The following is a 13,691-nucleotide window of genomic DNA, read 5'->3' as shown; positions in this document are numbered from 1 at the left end:
AAAAACCCAAAAACGGTTTTTGTATTTTAGTAAAAACTTAATTTTTTTCATGGCAAGGTTGACATTTGCATGGAATTGCTCATATATATATATATATACACACACACACACACACACACACACAATTATGATGCTGCATTTTGCATGCATATAGTTGCATTCAAGGCCTGTAGCATAAAAAAGTGACCTAGACAAATGAACAAGTTAACTTTATACATTGCATGCTTGCAAAAACCCTGGTTTTATTGGTGCAACATATCGCTATACTTTGCTCTATAATATATGCATTATTATTTAAAACCAGTATAACAAACAGGAAGATTAAAAAAAGGCTTTATCAAGTCAAGGGTGTTAAGAGTTAGCAGGTTATTTATAAATCTCGCTTCGCAATGAGTGTGGTTTTTGGTTGAACAAAGGAGGTGTTTGCCACCAAAAACTGCAGCAAACAAGACATTTTAGTATCATTGTGTTTCAACTCTTTGGCAAACAAGATGCTGCGCGGTATCATCCTGCTCACCCTGCTCATCTCCTCTGGTAAAAATCAGCAGATTCATTTTTATCAGTCTATTTTTTCCAGGTTAATTGAGCTTGTAAAGCAATTTTAGGGCTATTTTAACGTTTATTATGTGCTAAATTTATATCAGTTTTCTTCACAGTTTGTGCTGTTCAATGGGAGATGCACAAAGAACAGCATTCTGGAATTGAACTCGAGGGCTCTGTAAGTTAATGTCACTTATTATTAAAATTTTCTAAAAATTTACCTACTTTTACACTTGTATTAATATGTATTAGTGTTGTTAACTTCAGGCTTATTGTCATGCCAGCTTTTTTTAGCATTGGCTAATGCATTATGAATGAAAAACATAACAAATATAATTCACTTAAAACATAAATGGTTAAACGTAAAATAAATACATCTTCATTATTAAATATCTATAATTGGTATTCTAATTCTACAACAGTATATTCAGATATACAACTACAACTGTATAATAAGATTTTAATCATTCCCAGATTTGAGTTTTTCATGTCCACTAAAAAATAAATTGTGATAACAAATAATTACTAGGCGGCATGGTGGCTCAGTGGTTAGCACTAACACCTCACAGCAAAAGGGTTTCTAGTTCGAGTTACGGCTGGGCCAGTTGGCATTTCTGTGTGGAGTTTGCATGTTCTCCCTGTCTTGGCGTGGGTTTCTTCCGTGTGCTCCGGTTTCCCCTATAGTCCAAAGACATGCACTATAGGTGAATTCAATAAACTAAATCGCCCCTAGTGTATTAGTGGAATATGAGTGGAATAGTTAGCGGTTCATTTCACTGTGGCAACCCCTGATAAATAAGGGACTAAGCTGTAGGGAAATTAATGAATTAAATAATTAATAAAACAAAAATTCTTTAAAACACCCTAAAACTTGTAGTATCCCACATGAAAAACTGCTATAACCACTTATAGTAGTAAAGTAAAGAAGTAAAGTACATGTATTAATCTGTTGAGGTAATTCTAAAGTTACTATTACTACAGTTGTATCACCATAGCAACAAATTAACTAATACTGCGGTTTTATACAAGTATATTATACTACAACAACACACCACTATTTACTGTAGTAAAACTACAGTAGTAAAACTAAAGTATAATACAGTATTTATTACAGTAATTATCAGCTCACTATACATTTTAAAAAGGGATTAGTCGACTTAAAGTGAGTAAACCCATATTATCAAGTAAATTAACTGTGCTTAATTAAAAAATTAAGTTGTCAACCTAACAGTTCCAAGTTATAACAGGTTTACAGTTTAATTGCAGCATTCATTAACAAAGAGTGGTAAATACTGTAAGATAGATAGATAGATAGATAGATAGATAGATAGATAGATAGATAGATAGATAGATAGATAGATAGATAGATAGATAGATAGATAGATAGATAGATAGATAGATAGATAGATAGATAGATAGATAAAGAAATATAGATAGATAGATAGATAGATAGATAGATAGATAGATAGATAGATAGATAGATAGATAGATAGGAAGAAATATAGATAGATAGATAGATAGATAGATAGATAGATAGATAGATAGATAGATAGATAGATAGATAGATAGATAGATAGATAGATAGATAGATAGATAGATAGATAGATAGATAGATAGATAGATAGATAGGAAGAAATATAGATAGATAGATAGATAGATAGATAGATAGATAGATAGATAGATAGATAGATAGATAGATAGATAGATAGATAGATAGATAGATAGATAGATAGATAGATAGAAATATAGATAGATAGATAGATAGATAGATAGATAGATAGATAGATAGATAGATAGATAGATAGATAGATAGATAGATAGATAGATAGATAGATAGATAGATAGATAGATAGGAAGAAATATAGATAGATAGATAGATAGATAGATAGATAGATAGATAGATAGATAGATAGATAGATAGATAGATAGATAGATAGATAGATAGATGATAGATAGATAGGAAAAAATATAGATATATAGATAGATAGATAGATAGATAGATAGATAGATAGATAGATAGATAGATAGATAGATAGATAGATAGATAGATAGATAGATAGATAGATAGATAGGAAAAAATATAGATATATAGATAGATTGATAGATAGATAGATAGATAGATAGATAGATAGATAGATAGATAGATAGATAGATAGATAGATAGATAGATAGATAGATAGATAGATAGATAGATAGATTTCACTATAGTACATCTTGAAACACTAGAATATTTAATATAAATGACTATAGTACATTTTCATGTGGGTAGATTATGCATCTAGCCAGGAAAACAGATTTAGAGTCAAATCTTTACCATTTTCTTAGGTAAAACTGAGAGTGTTCACAAGATACAGAAAAGCAGTTTTAAAACAGCCAGTTATGCTTGCTTTCAATTATTAATGGGATTTAAAGGAGCCATATACTGCATTGGTTAAAGAAGTTAAATTGTTCTCTGATAAAGAAAAAAAATCCCTTCAAACGGTAGCTCATTTATTAACGTTACTCCATAAAATACCCAAAGAATCAGAAGGTCCATAACTGACCATATATTGTTTGTGTCGTGAACAATAATGAACTCTGCTCTGATCTGCTGCTTCTCACACACACACACACGCACAGAGGAGAGAGAGAGAGAGAGAGAGAGAGAGAGAGAGAGAGAGAGAGAGAGAGAGAGAGAGAGGGAGAGAGAGAGAGAGAGAGAGAGAGAGAAATATAAATCCAATCAGACTATTGTAAACTTATTTTGCTCACCAGATCAGCTGTGGATACCCTGCTGAAAAATCCAGCTTAAACCAGCCTAGGCTGGTTGGCTGGTTTTAGCTGGTCAACCAGGCTGGTTTTAGAGGGGTTTTGGCCACTTCCAGGCTGGTTTCCAGCCATTTCCAGCCTGGTCTTAGCTAGTTGGGCTGGGAGATGACCAGCTAAAACCAGCTTGACCAGCCTAGCAGGCTGGGAGCCCAGCCAAAACCAGCTATGTCCAGCTTAAACCAGGCTGGTTTTAGCTGGATTTAGCTGGTCATTTTCCAGCCTGACCAGCTAGGACCAGGCTGGAAATGGCTGGAAACCAGCCTGGAAATGGCCAAAACCCCTCTAAAACCAGCCTGGTCGACCAGCTAAAACCAGCCAACCAGCCTAGGCTGGTTTCAGCTGGATTTTTTTAGCAGGGAAAGACTAAATTATAATTAAACTTGACAAAAGAGAGTGATAAAAATGTATCGCATTGTATTTTGAAGTTATAGTCAAAGAAGACAGGATTTAGTATCAACCTCTTCATGAAATTTGACAGTTGAGCGGAGTGATTTGACACGATTCAGCAGTCTACATGTTTGTGTAAAACATACGTATCAAATTTCACTTTAAACACGATAAATTAACAAAAGAGGTAACTAAACATACCTTATGCCTCTTCAGAGTGGAGATGAATAAACGTATAATCTGTAAATCTTGCATTTTGCGTCCTGAGGCCAGTTTGAATAACAAATTGGCGCTAGCGTTTTCAAAATAAAAGTCCCACAAACACAGTAAGTGAAATGTACCCTTAAAATAACCAAGGGAGGAAGTTTATTTTGTCATCTCACTAAAAAATTTTATTGCTTATTAAACGCAGCCGGAGACGTGCATTTTAATGATCTCAGAGCTTTTTTGTTATGATCTCAGAGCTTGATGACATGGCTGCTCGTCAGGTCCTGATAAACCATGGGTCCCAAACTGGATTCCTGGAGGGCGGCAGCTCTGCACAGTTTTGCTCCAACCCTAATTACAAATCCAAATAATCAAGTTGTTCAATGTAATCTTGAATATCTTGATTAGTTGCATCAGCTGTGTTTGATTATTGTTGGAGCAAAACAGGGCAGAGCTGCGGCCCTTCAGAAATAGAGTTTAAGACCCATAATGACCCAAATGGGCTCTACGCACAGCTAGAGTTTTAAAGCCGACAATAAACCTCTTAATGTAAAGCTTAATGTGACTATTTTAAATTTCACAAGGTAGTTTTAACAGCAACGTTGTTGTAATGTAATTACAATACATTCAGTTAAATAGACATTTAGTCGTTCGAGCGTAAAACAATATGAAAGACCGTTGTAACCACAAGCGCCGTCAGTAGCAACAGGCTAGCACAGAAATCCCATTGAAAATACTGGGGTAAACTAAACGGTCATATTTTAAAGACCTGGTGGGGGGGGAATGGAATTTAATGCAGTGATTCTTGTCTGATCTGAGACCCACTTCATATCGAATATCTTATGCCGAGTTCAGACTGCATGATTTTCAAAGTATTCGTGTCACAGATGTTTTCACACTGCATGACTATCTGGGCTAGCAATTCGTCGCTGCTTTGTTTACACTGCAAGATGGTTCGGCGACATGGACATTCACATTGCATGACTTTACTATAGGAAGAATCGCCGACAACTTCGTCCAAACCACGTCTCACAGTCAAAAACATGTAGTATATCTTTTGTTATTAACTACATAATGAGAAAGAAGCCTTTAATGGGGTAGAACATGTACATGTTTGCTCACCTGGGTTTAAAGGGAATTAGCCATTTCTCCTCAACGTTGATAATAAACAAATTTCTTTCTGTAAAAGTCAAACAGACATGGTTGCTCCTGAGTCCTGTCAAACCTCCACTAGTTTTTCCTCCATTTCGTGGGTCCAAATAAACTGAAAAAGAGCGCTTTTAACTTCTCCAGCTGGCCTGCAGCAGGTATACACACACGCGCACACACAAGTGAAAGCTGTTCTCTCATTGGCTGTAGGCGATCGCTGATGTTATTTTCAGTCAAAACTCAATTCACACGGCATGATTTGAATCGCCGACAGCTCCAGATATTTAGCATGCCAAATATCTCGCAGGCATCGGCGACTCATCGGCCATTCTCTCAGATCGCTTCTTTGATCGTTCATACTGTGTGATTGTCACTCACGTGCACGAGCAGCGATTTGCCTGTGATTTCAGGCATTTGTCGGCGATTTCTCAAAACCTGTCGGCAATCCAAAATCGGGGCTAAAATCACGCAGTCTGAACTAGGCATAACAGGCAGTGAAGATCATTGATTTTTAAAGAAATCAGATCTTAAACGAGACAATATTTGTAATGGAAAGACAGTTCACTGAAAGCCGCCGGGATGCCTGGCTGAAAATGAAAAGTCCATGTGCATATAGCCCATAGGATCTCTAATTACTTGCATCAGCTGTGTTTGATTAGGGTTGGAGCAAAACTGTGCAGAGCTGCGGCCCTTTAGGAATCTAGTTTGAGACCCATAATAACACAAATTAGGCATTCATTTAAATGCGGATGGCATGTCCCTTGAGTCTCGTCACAGTTTGTTTTGTCTTCTGATCGGCGCGTTGTCCACCAGGGTTTTACACTCGTGGAATTTACATCAAAACATAGAAACCAGTGTCTGAGGCTCACAGTATTTCCATTTCCATATACTGATCTCTTAATATTCCTTTATATACCCAGATTTTCATTATAGGGCACCTTTAAGTGACAAAACATCGACTCAAATATGCTTCATGTTGTCTTGTCAGGGTGAAATCCCAACAGAGCAACTGCCTGGAATGTGCTGGGCTTGCAAGTGGGCCTTAGGAAAGGTGAAACGGAAGATCTCCAATGGTGCAACTCAGGTAAATCTTCATAAATAACACTCTTTTATTGCATTTAAAGGCAGGGGTAGGGAACCTATAGCTCAGGAGCCACATGTGACTCTTTGACCAAAATATGTGGCTCTCCAGCTTTCTCCCTTCAATAAAAAAAAATTTAAACTGTCACTAAAAATCAGTTTCCTATTAAAAATACAATTAAAATGACTTTTTTATAGTTTTTTACAGCAAAATGAAAAGGAATAAAAATAAAAGGACATTTCAATGTGCATGTGACGTGCTGTGGATTAACTTGAATCGGACACCAATAATGGTGATGCAACTTCTACGGTAACCTTGGGCACGTAAATTCAAACAACATTCATGAGTGTTGATGGCGAAAAGAAAAAAATTCTATAAACTATTCTTTCTTAATACATGGACTTCCTCAACATGTGATGCTTGTATACAGGGGCGCCTGCAGAACTTATTTCAAAGGTACGCACATATCCAGCACTACCCTGCTTCATCATCCCTTATTTTTATTTCAATCAAAAAAAAACTGATGCTTGCTGTCAAAGGCTACATTATTTAAGGGTATTACCGCAAGTGAGATAGAGCAAATGAAAGCACATTATTGTATCTTTATAATTTTTTGTTTGTTATCTACTAGACCAGTGGTTCTCAAACTGTGGTACGTGTACCACTAGTGGTACGCAGGCTTCCTTCTAGTGGTACGCAGAGGAATCAAATATGTAATATGTACATGCTACATATATTTCAAAATTTATCCAAAATTATTTATTTATGAATATGGCAGATATTAATATTCAATATATTACATATAACCTATATTTCTGAGGTCCAGACAACATTTTCAGATGTTGATGAATTGGCTACTATATGTCAATACTTTACATTTAAGTACAGCACTTTTCTTTTTATCTTAAGCACATTTTAATTTAAATTTTGACGTTTTTATTTATTTTATTTTGTACGTAAGCACAGTACAGTGTTAACGTTCAGACTATTTGTGTTTAAAGTGGTTGACAATAATAAATATTCTTAATAATAGGAATTAATCTGCCATGTTTTTGAATTGTGCATAACTGTAGCTGCTTTACTGGGCTTACTACGCTACTGTATTTCAATACTGCTCATTATGGTGGTACTTGGAGAGACAATTATTTTCTGAGGTGGTACTTGATGAAAAAAGTTTGAGGACCACTGTACTAGACAAAACTAAACATGAATAACGAGTAACATCTGAGGGAAAGTCTCGAACGCTTTTGCAAGTGTGAGAAAACTCAGTAACTCGTGAGAATGGAGATGTCTGCTTATTTGTGTCAGATAAAATAAACTGGAGTTCCCCTGGCTCAAGTGCTGATGAAAGGTCTCATGAGCAAAATTTGTCTCATTAGTTTTAGGCCTTTTGGCAAATGTCTCAAATACGTTTATCTGTTTTAAAGAGAGTTTACTCATTTTGAACCTTGTTTTAAACGTGCTAACTGAATTGTATTTTTTAGTGAGTGGAAAAAACGCCAGCAAAACTAAAGCCAATAGATTTCTTTACTCATCTCCCATCGTGCAAGTACATACTTTAAAACACACAAATGCACACTTTTATTTATTCTCATTCGGTCTTGCTTCATAAATATACCGTAGTGTATACAGTTTAATCATCAATATGAATTATGTAAAAAATAAATAAATAAATAAATAAAAAAGCGACATTAATTCGCACCCTCTCACGGTAGGTACGCACAGTGCGTATAGCCGTATGGCTGCAGGCGCCACTGCTTGTATATCCCCAATGGCTCTTTAAAAAAATGCATTTGCCAAAAAAATAATCAGAAATGGCTCTTTGCTGAAAAAGTTTCCTGACCCCTGATTTAAAGGCATAGTTTACCCAAAAAATGAAAAGTAACTTATTATTTACTCACTAATGTTTGGTTTTAAACCTTTATGAGTTGCCCATTGAATGAGTGTTTTGAAGAAAGCTCAAAACCTGACTTCCGTAGTATGAAAAATAAACACTATGGAAGTCAATGGTTACCCGTTTTCCAGCATTCTTCAAAATATCTTCTTTTGTGTTCAACGGGTTTGGAACAAGTAAAGGGTGAATAATTAAGTGACAGTACTTTCATTTTTGGGTGAACTATCCCTTTAATACAGAGTTTATATTTAAATTACAGACAAAATAAACTACATTGAAAAATACAGAGAATATGAATAAATACTTGTGGCTTAAAACTAATTTTGCTTTTAATTTTTTCTAGGATGAAATTAAAGTTCAGCTGTCGCAGGTCTGTGATCAGATCGGGTTCCTTAAGTCTCTGTGCAGGGGATTTGTGAACAAGTACATGGACGTTCTGATCGAAGAACTTTCCACTACAGATAATGCCAGAACCATCTGTGCTAATATTTCTGTTTGTAAGAAATAGACAGAGTCTACTGCCTTTATTATGCAGAATAATGAAAATTTCTCTGATTAGCTAAAGGAATGCAAGAAATAAAGAGGGTTTTGCTTTAGCTGGGGAAGCTGATTAAATTTAGCAGAGCATCTGAGCCACTGGTGTGATTATTGTGGTTTCGCATCTGGGCTTTTTGTATGTTTGTCATGTCTTAGCTTCTTTATCTGCAATAAAACGTGTGAAACAACTGTTAATGTGTGGTTGCCTATTTACAGTTTTATTTAAACATATTTTTACAAACAGAACGAATGCTTGAATATGTATTTTATTATTATTTTAATACCACACCACACATGCATCGATATCACACGCCCATTTCAAACTTAAACTCATAATTTCTGGACTTTAGCCAAATATGCAGCAAGAAAGTAAACACCGAATCGAATAAAATGAGTTATGAGTATAAACAAACATACGTGTATATACAAATAAATGACACAATCACTCATATTTACAGATAAATTTGTTTAAACGTTTATCAAATACCACACAATTTAAATCACAACATAATACTATAGCACCGCCAGGTTGCATTTGGACAAATGCGACAGCCAAAAATAATTTAGTGCGAGGGTGAACTGATACTCAGCATGCATTTGGAGTTGCGAGAGAAAATGTGCACAGCTTCTGTTCTTCGTTTCCAGCTCTGCTGTAATGCATCCTGGTCCAGCTTATTCAGACTCTGAGAGCACAAACGCAGGTCTCGGATGTGATCAGACAAACTGTCCAGACAATCCTCAGCCAGCGGTCCTGACACCTGACAGCCTGTCAAAAAAAAAAAACGGGGAAAAAAAAAGCACAGACTATAAAATGTACAATAAGACACAACAACGGAGATCAGTTTCCATTTTGTTTTGATTACAGAATACTTATTAGAAGGGTTAATTCACCAAAAAAATTAAATTTGGTTATTAAAGATCTCGTGAGGTGCTTTGAAATGTACAATTTTTTTTATTTTGATGTTTGATGTAATCTCAACTGAAACGCAAAGAGAGGAGTCGGGGCATAAAGTAGCTCCTCCCCTTTCAAAAAACAGCCAATAGCGGCTCGTTTTTAATCAGCTCTGCCAGTTAGAGTGGTTGAGATCAAATGAAAAGCAAATAAGAAGTGTCTTGAAGGAGGCGGGGCATGTCAAATACTAGAGAGCATTTGATTGGTTAAGATCTGATTAGAATCTGAAGTATGAGGTGAAATAAATAAAAATGTTGATCCATTTAAGCCAGGGGTGTCCAAACTCGTTCCTGGAGGGCCGGTGTCCTGGATGTTTTAGTTCCAACCCCAATTAGACACACCTAAACCAGCCAATTAAGCTCTTTCTTTGTATACTAGAAACTTCCAGGGAGGTCTGTTGAAGGAAGTTGGAGCTAAACTATGCAGGATGCCGGCCCTCAGGACCGAGTTTGGATAGGCGGAACTGCAAGCTTTACATGTTTATATCAATTTGATCAATTCTTCTCTGTTTTGGCGCACGTTAGATAATTAATATCCTTAAAACTAACAGACTGATACATTACTCACCCTCATGTCCGTCCAATCCTCTGAGACCTTCGCTCATATTCAGAACACAGTTGAATATATTTTAGATGACATAAGAGAGCTCCCTCATCCTCCATTTTGACACTGGATTGACTTTTTGCCATTGCTGTCTATGAAGGATGAGAGAGCTCTTGGGTTTCATCTAAAATACTCTCATTTGTTAAACAAAGGTCTCTGTGGATTGGAACAATGCGAGAGTGAGAACAGAATTTACATATTTGGGTGAACTAACTTTTAACAGTAGTGTTCACCTAAAAATGTACATTTGCTGTTATTTTACTCTCCCTCAGATACAAAATGTAGGTGAAATGATGCGTCTTGGTGGCTCGGCAGTTTTTTCATGTCAATGATTGTTCTTTAAAGAATGAGGTAACACTCTACATTAAGATTGTATTAGAAAATGCATTTACTAACATGAACAAACGATGAACAATACATTTATTACAGTATTTGTTCATGCTGGTTAATGGAAATTACTGAAAATATAGTTGTTCATTGTTAGTTCGGTAACTCACAGTGCATGAAGTAATATTAACAAGCATGAATTTAGATTTTTATAACCCATTAGAAATTGTGGAACTATCCGTTTGTTAAGTGTGACGTCACGCGAAGCGGCTTCCGGGTCCAAACGCTCTATTCAACTGAATGGGGAGACTCATGAAATGGTAATAATAAACGTTTACAAAGCGATTTAATGCTTTCGAAAATCACGATCGCAGTATATATGTCCATGCCTAATATCCGATGGCCAGAAAGTGATTTTTTTTTTATAAATTGAAACATTTTTGGTATTTGTTATGCAGCAAGCCCAGAGATTGTTGTGTACACTATGATTTTATATAAAATTAACTTTAATGTGTGATAGGAATAAAAAGAGATCATAAACGAAAGATTTCTCCACTGAATGGCGGCTTGGACCCGGAAACAGTATTACATACGTCACAAACACATCACCACTTAACAAGCGGATGATTAATAAACGATGTACAAGTATTGTTTATACTTGGTTCATGTTAGTAAAGTACATAAACTAAGAAAAACTAACGCAACCTTATTGTAAAGCAGGGGTCTCAAACTCGCAGTCTGCGGGCCAATTGCAGCCCGCAAGAGGATCGTTTGTGGCCCCCACCTTAATTTGAAAGTTAATATTAGTGCGGCCCACGACACTGATATGAATGTAACTTTACAGTTTTTTGTGTGGAGCTGAACGAATCCACCAATCACGGTGGGGTATATGGCTCTGGGGGCGGGACATCGGCTAGGGCTTGACGCAGGTAGAAAAACATTTCCCAATGAGTGAAAGTCACAGCAGCATTGACATGGAGTGTTTTGCATTAACTTGTGTGCAGTGAATACCTGCATGTGTGTGTGAGAGAGTGCAGCGAAGGCTGTGTGAATTGTGCGCGCGCAAGTGTGACTACCGTCATGCGCTAGTTAAAGCAAAATTCACGTTTAACTATTGGCCCTGATCAATATTATCAACTAATCATCTTTCTTGCGCTTACAATCACTCTCAATGGTTGGTGGTTATTGTTTCGCGAGCAGTGAGCAGAAAAGAAATCAAAGTGATACGTACGCTGCGGGATAAAAGAAAAGTTAGAGTCCACAGTAACCCAGACCAATTATAGAGTCGCACCATTGTATGTGGGTCATTTGCATCACTCAACCTTCATTGTATTTGCATTGCCTCACACTATAAACATTACATATATTTCTATATGATGTAAAAGTAGCAATAAACACAGCAGATAACAGTAAATCTTATTATTATTTTTACTACTACTATTATTATTTATTACTGATTGATTTATTTTCTTATTAATGTTTATTTTTTTCTTTTTATTTTGTGTTAAAAAATTCCAATCTTCTCAAATCTCTTTATTTTTTTTTAATCTTTAACACAAAATAAGATGAAAAAGTTGACAAATTAAAAATGTATAATATAATTAATTTCTTTTGGAAAACCTGATGCGGTCCAGCCTCACCCAGACTCTGCCTCCAGCGGCCCCCTGGTAAGTTGAGTTTGAGACCCCTGTCGTAAAGTATGACCAAAAATTGCTAGTATAAACCCAGCGAACGAAGAAAAACGCAAGTCTTGTCTCAAAAGATATTTATACATTAACATATGATCAAAATTCTAAACAATTCTCTTGTGAAACTTTACTAAATAACTCACACATTAAAAGCAGACCACTCCAATAAATTAGGCTTGAGTGGTTCATTAAATGCAACTCAAATAATCAAAATAAAACTTGAAGAATGAATATAAAAGGTAATAATTTAGCACAATATATTAGGTTTCATAAGGATACAGATTATTTAAGTTCATAAGACCTTAACGTATTGTCAAGAGCAATGAGAATTAATTTTGTACAATTGCATGGATTATATTTTGACTGAATATATATGCATATATTAGAACTGAGCAATGATTAATCATTATTAAACATTGTTTTTTTACCTAATGTGCGTGTATATTATAATATATTCGTGTGTGTAGATGTGCATATCCATATCTTGCATGGCCTTAGAGGATTTCTATTTTTGTTTATTTATTTGTACAAGAATAAAATATGTTAAAAAAAACAGAAAAGTATGACACACACACACACACACACACCCATACCCCCATACACCAATATACTGTACCCATACACCCATACACAAACAACAATAAAATAAGATCATAAACTCCAACTAGAACCTAAAGTCTATTGATAAACTTTGATGTTGACTTGAGAAAGCCAACGTGACTGCGCTAGGACTAGGAATGGCAGCTGGCAGGAAGCACGGTGGCGGTTGCTAAGTGGTTGCTAGGCAGTTGCTAAAACAATTATGGCATTGTAAGGTGGTTGCTAAGCAGTTGCTAAATGGCAATGCTCGTGTACATGTTTGATCAAATGCTAATACTTAGTAGGCATTTCTAGCATATGTTATTGCATTTAGATAATCATTCATAGCATGTAGCTTATCGTTATTAGCACTTGGCTTCCATTATCATTGTTACCATGCATAGTACACAGGAAGTCCCATTTGCTAGCATGAGTCAAACAAGCCAATGCCCAGGTCCCTACGATGTTCTGATGTAGAGATATTGCGATTTTTAAATGGTTGCTAGGTTATACTGTTTTGTTGCTGTGGGGACATTTGACAGGTTAGTGATGATACATCAAAGCTTCTTGGCAATATGAGTGATCTTAATCAACCCCGATGTTTCTATGACAGTCTTTATGAGTGTCAAAAACTGGACTTGAACATTATGTATTCCTGGTGTTGGGTTGCGGCTGGAAGGGCATTCGCTGTGTAAAACAAATGCAGGATAAGTTGGCGGTTCATTCCGTTGTGGCGACCCCTGATTAATAAAGAGACTAAGGGAATGAACATTATGTAAAAATGGCTTGCCAAATTTTTTTGAAAATACAATGCTTAATAAGTGTGAAAGTGATACATGCAAAAATGGCTTGCCGTATTAGTAAAAATATGGAGTTTAAGTCAAAAATGGCTTGCCATATTATAAGAAAAATTATGCTTAAAAATTATTTATTGGAAAA

The 13,691-nt window shown here is 35.8% G+C and overlaps 2 protein-coding genes across 3 annotated transcripts in view; one reads left to right on the top strand and one right to left on the bottom strand.

The window, feature by feature from the left end:
- Positions 1–491: 491 nt before the first annotated feature.
- nkl.4 (NK-lysin tandem duplicate 4) lies at positions 492–8,711 on the top strand. The gene is given in 4 exon segments (NM_212741.1): positions 492–534; positions 657–718; positions 6,080–6,175; positions 8,410–8,711. Coding segments are annotated over 4 exon segments (366 nt in total). The 3' UTR covers positions 8,575–8,711.
- A 142-nt stretch (positions 8,712–8,853) lies between these two features.
- Positions 8,854–13,691, bottom strand: part of tonsl (tonsoku-like, DNA repair protein) — a 55,137-nt gene continuing 50,299 nt past the window's right edge. The window contains 1 exon segment of one of the 2 annotated variants that reach the window (NM_001111148.1): positions 8,854–9,369. In NM_001111148.1, coding sequence (NP_001104618.1) covers positions 9,167–9,369 — 203 coding nt within the window. In that variant the 3' untranslated portion in view covers positions 8,854–9,166. 2 annotated transcript variants of the gene reach the window in all.

Source organism: Danio rerio, chromosome 17, assembly GCF_049306965.1.
Source record: "Danio rerio strain Tuebingen ecotype United States chromosome 17, GRCz12tu, whole genome shotgun sequence".
NCBI classification, from domain to species: Eukaryota; Metazoa; Chordata; class Actinopteri; order Cypriniformes; family Danionidae; genus Danio; species Danio rerio.
This window is presented reverse-complemented; position numbering and strand designations above follow the sequence as displayed.